We start from the raw sequence: 14,712 nt of genomic DNA on the forward strand, positions 1-14,712 counted from the left end.
ATTTTATTTTAGGTTCACATTTGCTAAGTTTTAAGGTAGTTCACAAAGAAAGAAAGTTCCTGGGTCTCTTCCAACAGCCAGAGCCTGTCAAGTGGTCTTCTTTCAAAAACCATCTCTCACTTACCAAAAACTTGGTTTACATAGTATTTAAGGGGTACGACACCCACTGTTGACCAGCTCTTTTGCTAGGGTACATTGGTGTAAGGCACAAGTGCAGCATCAGCCAACATCTTTTACTTAACAGGTTTTCAAGGTTCATCTACCATATAGGGCCAAATCACATTCCATTGCACGGTTGTACCACATTTTCTTTATTCATTCATCAGTTGATGGACATATGAATTGTTTCCACCTTTTGCCCGTTATGAATAATGCTAGAATGAACATTTGCATACAACTTTTCGAAGGTCTTAATTATATGCTTAGGAGTGGCATTGCTGGGTTATATGATGACTGTGTTCAATTTATTGAGGAACTGTCAGTTTTCCAAAGTGACTTCACTATTTGACATTTCCACTAGTAATATGTGAGGGTTTCAGTTTAGCCACTTCCTCACCAGCACTTGTTACTTTCATCTTCTTCATTATACTCATCTTAGTCAGTGTAATGGGGTATCTCACTGTGGATTTGATTTGCATTTCCCTATTGGCCAGTAACATTGAGCATTTTTTCATGTGCTTCTTGGACATTTGTATATCTTCTCTGCAGAAATTTTTATTCAGATTCTTTGCTTTAATTGATTTTTTTTATTACTGAGTTTTTAAATTCTGTATATATTTTATATACAAGTCTTTCATCAGACATATGATTTGAAAATATTTTCTCCTGTGGGTTTTATTTTCCCTTTCTGATGGTATTCATTGAAGCACAAGTTTTTGATTTTGATAAAATTCAATTTGTCTAGTTTTTCTTTTGCTATTCTTGCTTTTTATATCATAACTAAGAAGGCTTTACCAATCCAAGGTTCACAGTGATTTACTTCTATGCTTTAAGAGTTTTATAGTTTTAACTATATTGAAGCTCATGATCTATTTTGAAGTATGTGTGTGTGCACTCACATGCATGCATATGTGGTGTGAGCAGGGTACAACTTCATATTTTGAAAGTGGATATCCACTTGTACTAGTACTACTTGTTGAAAACATTATTCTTTTCTCAATAAATTGTCATGACACCCTATATAAAATCATTGATCATATATGTGAAAGTTGTTTTCTGGATTCTCAATGCTATTGTCTTGATCTTTCTTGTCTAACCTACAACTACAGTAATACTTAGATTTTATTACTCTAGTTTTGTAGTAAGTTTTGAAATGGGGAAATATTTCTTGTAATGTTGTTCTTTTTCAAGTTTGCTTTGGCTGTTCTCATCATTTGCATTTTCATATGCATTTTAGGATCAGCCTGTCAATTTCTACAAAAGGGGAGTTGGAATTTTGGTAGGAATTGCACTGAATCTGACAATCAATTTGGGGAATATTGCCATCTTAACACTATGTTTTTCAATCCATATTCAATGGGATATCTGTCCATTTATTTAAATATTCTTTAATTTCTTTCAGTGACGTTTTATAGTTGTCAGTGTACATGTCCTGCCTTCTTTCGTTAAAATTATTTTTAATATTTTATTCTTTTGATGCTATTGTAAATGGAGTTGTTTCTTAAGAATTTCATTTTCAAATTGTTCATTACCTATAAGTAAAAATAAAACTGATTTCTATATTGATCTTATAGTTTGCAGCCTTGTTAAATTCATTTATTAGCTTTGATAGTTTGTTATGGATTCTTTAGGATTCTGGATACACAAGATTATGTTATCTGCAAATAGAATTTTGCTGCTTCCTTTCTATCTGTGTGCCTTATCTTTCTCTTGCCTAATTTATGTAACTAGAACCTCTAGCACAACAGTTTTAAACAGAAGTATTGATATATACTGAGGGTTTTTTGTAGATGCCCTTTACTATGTTGAGAAAGCTCCCTTCTGTTCCAAGTTTGTTGAAGGTTTTTAACATGAAAGGGGGTTGGATGTTGCCAAATGCTTTTATCATACATCTATTGAGATGATCATGTGTTTTTGTCTTTTATCATATGCATATGGTATGTTATATGGATTGATGAGCATATGTTGAACCAAACTTGCATTACTGGGCTAAATTCCACTTGATCACGGTGTATAATTCTTCTTATATGCTACTTATTTTTCTTTGTGAGTAATTTTGTTAAGGATTTTTCATGTTCATAGGAGACATTAGTTTATACTTTTCTTTTCTTGTAATGTCTTTATCTAGTTTGATGTCAAAATAACACTGGCCTTATAGAACAATTTGGGAGGTGTTTTCTCTTAATTTTTTAAAACGTTTGTAAAAGATTGGTGTTAATTCTTAAAATATTTTTTAAAAATTCACCAGTGAGATCATCTGAGCCTGGCTGGTCTTTTCTTCATGGAAAGTTTTGAAATTAATAATTCAGTTACTTTACTTGTTACGAATTTGTTCAGAGTTTTTATTTCTTCTTCAGTCAATTTCAGTAGTTGGTGTCTTTCTATGAATTTATCTGTTTCATTTAGCTTATCTAACTCACTAGTATATAATTGTCCACAAAATTCTTTTATAAACCTTTTTATTTCTGTAAGGTCTGTAGTTATTTTCCTTTTTTCATTCTTGATTGCAATAATTTAAGGAATTCTTCTTTTTCTTCTTTGGTCAAACTAAACATTTGTTAATTTTGTTGACTTTTTCAAATAATCATTTTTTGTTTTGTTGATTTTCACTATGGTTTTTCTATTTTCTATTTTATTCATTTCCACTCTAGTCTTTCCTATTTCTTTCCCTCTGTTTGATTGGAGGGTAGTCGTATCCTCTTTTTCTACTTTTATAAGGTGGAAAGACCTTTCTTATTTTTAAATATAGACATTTATAGTTATAAATGTCCCTCTATGCACATCTTTAGTTGTGTTCCATAAATTTTGGTTTGTTGTGTTTTCATTTTCATCCATCTCAGCGTATTTTCTGGTTTACCTTGTGTTCTTCTTTGACCTATTGTTTATTTAGGAGTGTTTTTAATTTCCACATGGATGCAAGTTTCCCAAATTTATTTCTATTATGTATTTTAAATTTCACATTATTGTGAATACCACCTTTTCAATGGTGTCTACTCTGACAACCATAGTTAATATTGAAACCTCCTTTGTTCTCTGGACCCCTACTTGACACTCTCAATTCCCCTTACGCTGCTCTATTTTCCCCCAGAACACTTGTCAGCATACAACTTACCACATGGTTATTCTTTATTATTTGTTTTCTCTCTCTTTATGTCTCTATTCTTTAAAATATAAGTTTTAACATGTCATTCGATTTTAGTAGTGCCAAGATTTTACATCTAACCTTTTCTTTCTGGTTGTTGTTAATCCTATTCTTATCGACATTTTTTTTCTGTTATGTTACTGCTTTCACTTTATCTTAACTTTGTTTGTAATAGTGAACAAGAAGAGTTCTCCTGTTTAAATACAATTTAAAAACTAATATTTGGTGCTTCCAAACTGTTTCAATTAGCTGCCTCAAAATCTATCAGTAGCAATAGATGTTTTCTTTCTTTTCTCCTCTTTGTTGAGCTTCCACTCACATAAAATGAGATTCAGATGATGGTGCTATATCAGCCCAGCCAGTTGCTAGTGCTTTAACACAATTCTACCACTTGACACAGAAAATATATACCACATACAGCCAGCTTTTAACTCTCTAATAAGTAGCTTCCTGTCATAGCCTCTTTCTTCTATTCTGTCTTTTCCTTCACCAGTCTCACCTTTATCCCCAGAACCCATAAACCTATAGCAGAGAAAAAGTTAGGGCCCAGCTAAATTATAAGAGTTTAAATTCCCCCTACTGGATCACTGGCATCATCAACTCAGCTAAAGTGAGATCTTGAAGGTATAATTCTCTGCAATCCGCAAACTAGCTAGAGAAGAAAAAAGTACTGTCACTGGCATTTGCCATCCTATTTTCTCGAAGTCTTCAAAGAGCAGCTGCTTCATCAGTGGTTATTTGGTGAGTGGTGAGAGTGAATGCACATGAAATATTGTTCCTGCTAACATCCTTCATGGTTGGAATGTGGAGCTCAGAAATCTAAGGATACTTACTGTATTAGTCTATTTTGCATTGCTACCAAGGAATATCTGAGGGTGAGTAATTTATGAAGAAAAGGGGTTAATTTTTACTTAAAGCTCCACAGACTGTACAAGAAGCGTGGTGCCAGCATCTCCTCCTGGTGAGGGTTTCAGGAAGCTTCCAATCACGGCAGAAGGCAAAGGGGAGCAGGCATGTCATATGGCGAGAGAAGGAGCAAGAGAGATGCCAGGCTCTTCAAAGCAATCAGCTCTCATGTGAACTAATAGAGCAAGAGCTCATTCATTACTATTTGAATGGCACCAAGACATTCATGCAGGATCTGCCCCCATGACAGATACATTCCACAGTTACCACCTCCAACATTGGGGATCACATTTCCACCTGAGATTTGGAGAGGACAAACATCAAAATCATATCACTTACTTTCCAAAGACCAAAAACAAAAGTTAGATCACTCAGCATTTTCATTAGCCAGGAGTTAGTCACATTATAAGCCAATATTACACTTAATATACTAAATATAAACAAGTTGTATATTTGCCCAATGGTATGAGGTATATCATGTGGAACCATATTATAACTTTACACATTTTTCTTTTGGAAAAGAGTGGTTAATTCCTGAAATAAAATTAATAAGATATCACAGGAATTAGAAAGACTAACTTTCTTGCAAAAAAAACAAAAAGATGAAAAGTATTACAAGTGATTAGTAAAGTGTTTGGATTTCAAAATACACATGGAATTTTGTACCAGGAAACTAAGCTCTGTCAGTTACTCTCACCTACACTTTAATCAATAGCTCTTAAGCAGAACATAATCAAAATAAAAATTCATTAATTTGTGAATTATCTGCAGTTAGAAACTTAGCTGAATGTCAGTCCATGTGATTGAGTATTAACACCATTTAAGGCTGTTACCCATTATCAGTTGTTTTATGCATGTAGTAGCAGCTATGCCAGATGACTGTAGGCCTGTACATGATGGACTGGTATAAAATTATACATTAATGACAAAATGATAATATTGGGCTGTGTTTATAAAGGGAAACCTCTCATAATTATACTGCTAATGCATCTTACTCTAATATCTGTGATCCAGGTAAATTGTGTCTACATCAGCCTTTTTTTTTTTCAGTATACAGCTAGGTTTTGGAGATTATTAATAAAACTGCATACTTTTAAAAATAATTTTCTACTTTCTTGAAAAGCGAGGATTCTGTTTATTGTAATAAGTCAATTTCTTTAATGCTTGGTAATTTTTTTTACATTTTCACTTTAGGAAGCGACAAAAAGATGGAAGGGGAAGCCTGTTACTACTTGGGCTTAGCACACTTAGCTGCTGAAGAATATGACGTAGCATTGAGAGTAAGTTAAAGTTTTAATTGTTGCCACTTTTAGTTTTTATTTTAATATATTTATTTTCCCATATGTTATTACAAGGCCAACAGAAATAAGTTAGGCCTGACATAGGTGTGCCTATTTCCCGAAATTAGAGCGGAATAGCAATATGCTAGAAGCATTTTAAAAATTGGTGTTACTGTTTATAGAAGGTTCAGTGGTATATAATCAATTATTATGAAGTGCTTTGGGATATGTGAAAGTTAAATAAATGGAGTAATATGGCCCTTTATACTCCTTAACAACAAGGACAAGAGGAAATAGGTTTAAATGATGGTAAAAAGTAAATAACAACAAATAAACTATAGTCATTTTATAGTATGATTTGGGAAATTTTTCACACACAAAAATGTGGTTATTAAGCAACAGAGAGGGCTGCATTGATTATGTTTAGTGCTTGTAGGGGGAGGCAACAGAGGTGGAGGTGAGTGTTAGTCCCAGTCTGAAAAGTAGCCTGCTTTATGATCAAATCACTGTTTGTCTATTTTGCAACTAGGTTTTGTTTGGCTAAAAACAAGCAAACAAATAAAAATGTCAAGAGGTATTTTACCTGAATTATAACTGAAGTCATTTTTTCTTCTTCTCTTACCTCTACTATGGATTTAAAGTATTTCACCTACATCTCTTCTAATAATCCAATTTGATACACAGTATTGGATTAATTTTTAGCTTTGGGGATCTTCTTTGTTCCTTTAGATATTTTTTGCTAAGAATTCCTATATTTGGGCTATTTTCCTTTAGCCCTCTTACAATTGGGCATCATAGAAAACTTGTTTTTCTGGATGACTCTTATGCTTAATATTTTTCAGTTAATGATAAGAATTCAGCAATGCTTTGTTTCCAATACCTTGGGGAGCATAGAGACCAACCAGAAGCACACTTCCATTTAGGAGTCAATTTAATGAGGGTAACCGACTTGCAAGCATAACGAACCATAATTCAAAGTAGGTTGAACAGGGGCTTTTTAAGTGTGGAGGAAGAGTGGTTGGTTCCAACACTGAAAACCAGGGAGGCTGCACCAAAAAAGTGTTTGAGAGGCAGGATTTACACATGTAGAAAACATGAGAATCCAGAATGATAGAACACTAGATATGTGCATGTGCACACATGTATACACACTCAACATGGGCACACTCAGTGAGTTGGGAAGCAAGGACTTAGGTGAAAGATGAGATTCATCTGGAGGTCAAGTTGGAAAATTCAGTGAAAACTAGCACATGGATATTCTTTCTCAAGTAATGCAAGCACAAAATAAATTCAAACAATACAATAAAATTCACAATGAAAACTAAATCTTCTTTCCTTCTCTGTACTCAGTCTCACAATTCTTTCCTCAAAGACAGTTACACATTTCTCTCTTATCTTTCCAAGAATATTCTGTATATTCAAATATATATAAAGTGCATATATATGTTTCCTTTGTGTTATTTAGAAACTTGTCACATTTTATATGCACTGTTCTGCACCTTGAGTTAATTTCTTCCATACTAGTGCATATAGGCATGCCTAATTGTATTTTTTTAATTTTTCCAGCCTTATTGAGGTATGATTGACAGATAAATATTACATATATTTAAGATGTAAGATTTGATGTTCCGATATATGTATATGTTTGGAAATTATTTCCCCAGTTGGGAAATTATTTCCCTAGTCAAACTAATTGTCCTGTCCATCACCTCCCATATTAACCTCTTTTGTATGTGTGTGAGGACACGTAAGATCTAGTCTCAGTAAATTTCAAGTATATGATATATGATTATTAACTATAAACAAGTTTCATTTTATTTATTATTATTTATTTATTTATAATTTAAACTTTTAGATTCAGGGGTACATGTGCAGGCTTGTTATCTGAGTATATTTTGTGATGCTGAGGTTTGGGGTATGATTGATCCTGTCACCCAGGTAGTGAGCACAGCACCATTGCCCTCCTCCCTCTGGTCGTCTATTGTTCCCATCTTTATGTCCATGAGTACCCAAGGCTTAGCTCCCACTTAAAAGTGAGAACATGAAGTATTTGATTTTCTGTTTCTGTGTTAATTTTGACAAGCCTTATCTTAATAGGGCTACATGATATCCCATTGTGTGGCTGTGCCATAATGGATTCAACCATCTTCTACTGCTGGGCATTAAGAATGTTTCTAATAACTTGTATTGTAAAGGATGTGGCAGTGAACAGTTTCATCAGATGTGACAAATTTATCCATAGAGTAGATTCCTATAGGTGGAAATGCTGGTGTATCCTATACCTAGTGGTATAGAATAATAGAGTAATGAATAGATTGAGGAAGGAATAATTGACATCCAAGGGATTTATTACTTAACTTGAAACTGTTAGTCTTTTCAGAAGAATATTGAAATTGTTCCTCTGAAAGTATATGTGAATCTCAAGTCCCTACAACCTATTAACTGTGTGATATTGGGCAAGTTCCTTACACTCTTTAAGTCTCAGTTGCCCCATCTATCCAGTGGGACTAATAACTATTCTTACTTCATAAAAGGCAATGGGTTAAATGTTGCCCCCCTAAAAAAAAACCTGCTTCCTAATCCCTGGAAGCTGTGAATGCAGATGTAACTAAGTTAAAGACCCTGAGATGAAGTGATCATCCTGGATTATCTAGGCAGACTCTAAATATGAAGACAAACATCCTTATAAGAAAAAGATGGAAGATTTGAAACAGAAGACAGGAAGCCACACATGCAGAGGAAAAGACCAGATGAAGACAAGGGCAGAGAGTGCAGTGATACAGTCACAAGTCAAGGAATCCCTGGAACCACGAGGAGATAGAAGAGGCAAGGAAGGTTCCTCTCCTAGAGCCTTCAAAAAGATCACAGCCCTGCTGACACCTTGATTTCAGACTTCTAGCCTTCAAAGTTAGGAGAAATACGTTTCTACTATTTTAAGTCATTTAGCTTGTAGTAATTTTTATGTCAGCCCTAGAGAAATAATACATAGGGTGATTATAAGAGATAATTTATGTAAAGCTTTAAAAGAATGTCTGCCTGGTTTATAATAAACCTTTGATAATTATTCATTTTTATTATTTTTTCACTAATCTAAGTCTCTCGACTTGAGCTGTTGTAGTGATGGTGGAGGGAACAAGACAGATTCAAAAGTTATAAAGGACTTGGTAACAGGTTAAGTATAGGAGGTGAGGGAAACAGAGGTGTGAAGATGGGCCCTGAGTTCCTGGCTGTGAAACTGGATGGAGGCTGGTGTTGTTTACAAGGGTAGGGAATGTGAAAGGCTTGCAGGGAAATGGGGAGTTCAGTTTGGGATATGTAGACATGGAGGAGTTTTAAAGGTATTCAAGGAGAGTTCAAATAGACAGTTAAATATGAGGGTCTCGAGCTTAAAAGGAAGTCTAGATTGGAGATATTATATGTGAAAGTTAATTTTATGTGTCAGCTTGGCTGGGTCATGGGATACCCACATAGATAACTGGATAAATGTTTCTGGGTGTGTCTGTGAGGATGTTTCTGGAGAAGACTACCATTTGAATCGGTGGGTTGAGTAAAGCAGATGGCCTTCCCCTATGTGGATGGGCACCATTTAATCCATTGAGGGCTTCAGTAGAACAAAAAGGCAGAGGAAGGGTAAATTTACTTGTCAGACTGTTGGAGCAGAGACATTGATCTTCCACTGTTAGCACTGATGGTTCTTAGGTCTTCAGACCCAGTCTGAATCTACATCACTGGCTCTCCAGTTGGCAGGCCTTCAAACTGTACCACCAGCTTTCCTGGGTATCCAGTTTACGGACAGCAGATAGTGGGATTTCTCGACCTCCATAATCGTAGCAGCCAGTACCTTATAATAAGTAACAATATATGAGAGACTATGAGAAACTATGAATGAATGCATTTCTGTTATTTTAAGGCATTTATTTTGTCTCACTTTGTTCTGTCAGGCCTAAGAAATGGCTACATAGGGTGATTAGAAGAGATTTTGCATCTATCTTACTGCTTCTGTTTCTCTGGAAAACATAATACATTCTATAAAGTTGTATGTTTTCAGCAAATTGAAGCTGTGGAGTGGATGAGATTTCCTAGAGAGAGTTAACAGTGTTGAAAGAAAAAGGCCTAGAGCCAAACTGGATGAAGGAGGGAGGTACAAAAGAGCTTAAGCAGGAGTATCTGGGAAGGCAAGAGGAACATAGAATAGATGATTTCATACCAGGTATTTCTAAAAGAAACAGACATGCAAACTGTGCATTTTTGCAAACTGCAAAATCCTGGGATTTGGGCTGGAATGAGACCGCTCTATACAGATATTTCCACTAGGAACTCTACCCCTATTCCCGAGACATGTATCTGGATTGGAATTAGGTTTAGTTAATTCTTGTCATTTAATTCTCCAGCCAGAATAGAGGCTTTGGGAAACTAGGCAGGGCTATATTCCAGCCCTCAGGTTCACTGCGATCATCAAGTAGCCTTTGCAGTTGGGAAAAGCCTGGGGCTTTCTTCAGAGCCTACATTTTGGCAGAATATTTATGGAAGAATATTGTTGACTTCTTGGACATAGCTCACCTAGAGCTGTAGACTTGCAGAAGCCAAGCGTAACATTTGAACAGAGCTTTGCTTTGACTTCAGATTTGAAGGCAATGTCTTTTCACTCTACTTAGTGTCCTATCTTAGCCACTTTTTCTGCTTCCTTTGAGATAAAAGGACATTCTTCAAATTTTCTATTGAATCTCCTTTTAATTTTTTGTTTCTGGACCTGGTGAAAGTAACCATGTTACATAAGTGATCTATTATCTGCTTGCAAATGTCCACGTATCTTCCTATCCGCAGGGTCTTCTGTGATGGCACTCTTTCTAGCTTACAGTATTTCTTTTAGAAATCTATACCAGGACAGAGCACTCCTTATTTAGTGAATATATTGTTTTATATATATATATATGTGTGTGTCTGTATATGTATATATTTAAAATGATAACATAAAATAGAAATAAATAGGTAAAGATTGATTCCCTGATTGATTGGAGATCTAACCAGTTATGTAATCACAAAGTAAATATTCAACATATGTTTTTTAAAGTTTTCTTTCGTGATCCTCTTGTATTCTACTTTCTCAACTTGCACAGTGTTACCAACATTGTCTTCACCTGTTTTAAAGCACTCGTGATGTTCCTGTCATAGTATAGCTGTGAAGAGGGGTAAGAAGGCTCAGAAACAGCTTTGCCATGTTAGATTTAGCATTTTCCCTCTCTTTTCATATTCAGTCTATCTTTGATCATTGTCACTAATTCTTTACACCATTTTATTCTCTCACTTGTATTTCAAATTGATGAATTGGAATATTTTCAAATTCTCTGGATCTTGCCTCTGGATCTGAATTCTACCTCTCATAATTTTCTTTCTTCCAATAATGTTATTCATCTATAAAGATTTTTTACATATTTTTTCAAAGAAACTTGTGTAAACACAAGTAAATATTCCTGATGAATAATTCTATTGATCTGAAATAGAAGGAATTTTGAAATTTTGCTAATGTATCTTAATCGAAAGGCTTTAATTTATTAGTAAAGTATTAATACATGTAATAGAAGAATGTGCTACAAGCGTATGAATAAAACTTTGGTGACTCATTTCCTTGCTGATAAAGGGTTCTTTACTAAATGACAGCATATAGCTAAACTAAAAACAAATAGTAGATTTATTTAGGACTGAAAAACCAACCAGTAAGGAAAGGGTATTTGGTGAAGAGAAAAAATAGTTACACTAATAAATCTGTGCAAGAGGTCATGGAGACCCTGACATTTAACGAGGAAAATGCTACCTGCATATGCCATGTACTGGGGAAAGAAATCGTAATTCCCTTTGGCCATCATCAATTTAGACCTGTAAATGTTCCAAGGAGGGTAAATTCCAAATTTTAGGGGTATCTTACGAAGTCCTAAGATTTGAAAGAGAAAAATATTTTTCAAAGAATCACATTTAAGGCTTTGTAAAAATTGGACCAGCCATATGCCAACAGTAAAGTTATTTTAAAGAAAAGGAGGGGCCTTTCTAAGCCCTTCATTTTTATGTATGAATTCTCTTTCTCCCTAAATACTTCAATCTGCTTAATGATTCTAGGAACACCAACTTTATTCAATCTTTAAAACATGCAGATAATTATTTGCTTTCTATTACTTTGGAGTAATGTAACTTAAAAATTATACTATGAAAACAAAATTCAACACATCCTATTTCATTTGCTTTTAAAGTATAAGATTCACATCTATTATTTAATTATTCCATATGCAAAACAGTAGCCATCTCTGTTTACATACATTAGCATCTTTATAACAGTTTAGAATGCTTCTAACATTAGTGTTAGCTTGTAGATGTGATTGACCTATATCTCTAGTCTCACCAGTAGCATCACATAGAAAAACGCAAATAAGTAATACACAGTAGTCTTCCCTCATCTGAGGTTTTACTTTCCACAGTTTGTTGCTGGCTGTCAACTGCAGTCTGGAATATTAAATGGAAAAATTTCAGAAATAAAAATTCATAAGTTTTAAATTATGCACCATTCTGAGTAGCACAGTGAAATCTTGTGCTGTCCCAGTCGGTCCCATCTGGGACATGAATCATCCCTTCATTGAGAGTATCCATGCTGTATATGCTACCTGCCCATGACTGTACAGGAAAAAGCAGTGAATATAGGATTCAGTACTCTCTGAAGTTTCAGGCATCCACTAGGGGTCTTGGAACATATTCCCCACATATAAGGAGGAACTGCTGTATCAGAAAAAAATTCCAAAAGTTTTGATTTGTTTGATATATATTAACAATGGAGGAGATGTGTCATGTTTGTAAAATGATATATTCTTAGTATTTCACTAAAAGTAATAAATTTTTTTCAACTTAATAAATGTAAGCAAAGATAAAGCCATACTATATGAGAAGTCATTTCTAACAATGATCTATTTGCTTTGTAATGTTTAGCTGACAGAATGTTTGGGGGAAAATATTTCTTATAGTTCTTTCCATTTAGCTTCTTTCTGTATACAGTTTACCTCTCTTTTAAAAGTCAACCCATTGTTTATAGCAGTGGACTCTTAAATCAAGTGATAATCTAGCTGATATGCAAATGCCTTGGCAGATTTCACAGTGTCATACCAAAAAATAATTTCTTCTTTGGTCACTTTAATAAATGAAGACACATTTCTATCTACTGCTGAAACCATTATGCAACCCAAATAAATCTCAGAGTTCCCCAAGGCTCAGTCTTTGTATGATGACATATTAAAAGAAAAAACTCAGCAATCTAAACTAAAAGTAATTTTAATTTCTACTTAATCACTTTTAAAGAACAGTAAAAGAGATAATCTTAACTCACAGCACTATTATTTCTTAAAATCCTCTTTCCTTCTATTTCTCTAAATTTTCTACTTGTCTATCACAGGATATTCAGAAGCTCATATCTTTATGTCACTCCCTAAACCAAAAAGGTCCCTCCCGTATTCCACTTCTATGTGGATGTCACTCCTCTCCCTTCTCTCTCTCTCCTGCCTTCTTTTCTCTCTCAGGTCAATAAATCTTGACTCTTTCAGCAGTCTCATCTCTACTTCATACAATCTATTCCTCTGAAAAATTATAACTCTTATGTGCAAACAGAACCCAATAGGAGTAACACTGGTTTGTGAGAAGGAGTGTCAAATGGGCTATTCCAGAATTCATAGTCTGGGAAGGGCAAGAAAATACACTTGCATTAATCATTTTTTAAATTTTCTTACACTTTATGTAAGAAATTCTTTAAAATTGTTTGTCAGAAGAAAAAGATGTAAATAAAAAAATAATAAGAGGGGGAGGAAATGAGAATAAAGAAGCCAAGGCAATGGAGAATCAAGAGAGAGGCTGTCTGAGACTCAGTGTTCCTTTGGGTCCTTTCTATGTTATTTCCAAGACTTCAGCTGTACAGTTCCGAATGTCTGCAGGATATAATAATAGGATGAACGTTTCTGATGGACATCACATTTATTCTATCTGTAGTCTGAATCAGTTTGTCTACAAGAGCTATGGCTTCTTCATAGCTGCATTCATACTCTTCCCTAACATCTCTTGGCTGCATGTAGATGACTGTTGGGGCCAGTTTAATATGATGCCATGATATTAGAATTTCCTGGAATGGATATAGATGCTCACATCTGCTACCAAATCTTTGATCATTTGACATTTCCATGAAGTAAAGGCAGTAAATGCTAGCATTTCTCAGATAAGGCACTCTCAAAATGCTTTTTAGAGAGTACATTTACCAGCTCTTTGAAGTGAGAGGGCAACATCATTCAATGATGGGCTTTAAAATCAAACTATTCAAGGATGGAATCCCAGATCTGCTATCACCTCGCCATGTGATATTGAACAAATAATTGACTTAACCTTTCTGAAAATTATTTTCCTCTTCTGTAAGATGGGAATAATCCTACTCTCTAACTCAGCACAACTTTGTGAGAATTAAATAAGAAAATATGTCTAAATTTGTGGCATGGGGCCTAACACACAGATAACTAAAACTATTATGTTACCATCAATATACATAAAATACTTTTTTTTTCAAAGTGCTAGAAGATCATACGTCTACAAAGTCTACAAAGTCACAGTGTCTGGCTTCTGCTCTAGATCTACGATATTCTCAAACCACTAGTTAGCATAGGAAAAATGTTAAATGTGTCTGTAAAGTCTGCATAAAGGTATCTGAAGGAGAAGTTTATGTGCATGTATTAGATGATGATGAGCATTTTAATGTGATATAGCTCAAGTCATACATAGCAATGGCATTCTAATTATAAGTGACCAAATATGTGAAATGGCAGTAGGTTTTGATGTACAATGTTCACATCAGAAGTAACTGTGGTACAGAAAGAGCACGTGAGACGTGGAGCTGGAAGACATGGATTTTAATCCTGTCTGCTCTGCACTAGCTGTGTGACCTTAGATTAGTCACTTAACTTCTTGGAGGCTCAGTTTCCTTTGTAATACGACAATCCTAATGGCAGCTTCACTGTGTCTTTGTGAAGACCAAAATTTTAAAATGTATGTTCACACTTTAAATTGTAAACAGTTCTCAAAGGTAAGATACCGTTATCACTACAGATTGATGTAATTAGCATTGGATAATGATAGCAATGATACTGTAGTAGGTTGCATTTGTTGAGTATGGATTAGAAGTCTCTACTTTCTTACTTTATTCTTAATTGTAAT

The 14,712-nt window shown here is 34.6% G+C and overlaps 1 protein-coding gene across 1 annotated transcript in view; it reads left to right on the forward strand.

The window, feature by feature from the left end:
- The window catches only part of TTC29 (tetratricopeptide repeat domain 29), a 235,395-nt gene that overhangs the window by 71,081 nt on the left and 149,602 nt on the right, over positions 1 to 14,712 (forward strand). The window contains 1 exon segment of the mRNA XM_021666727.2: positions 5,402 to 5,487. Within this exon segment, the coding sequence (XP_021522402.2) occupies positions 5,402 to 5,487 (86 nt within the window).

This window comes from Aotus nancymaae, unplaced genomic scaffold, assembly GCF_030222135.1.
Source record: "Aotus nancymaae isolate 86718 unplaced genomic scaffold, 86718_ANA_hifiasm-v0.15.2.pri h1tg000033l, whole genome shotgun sequence".
NCBI lineage: Eukaryota > Metazoa > Chordata > Mammalia > Primates > Aotidae > Aotus > Aotus nancymaae.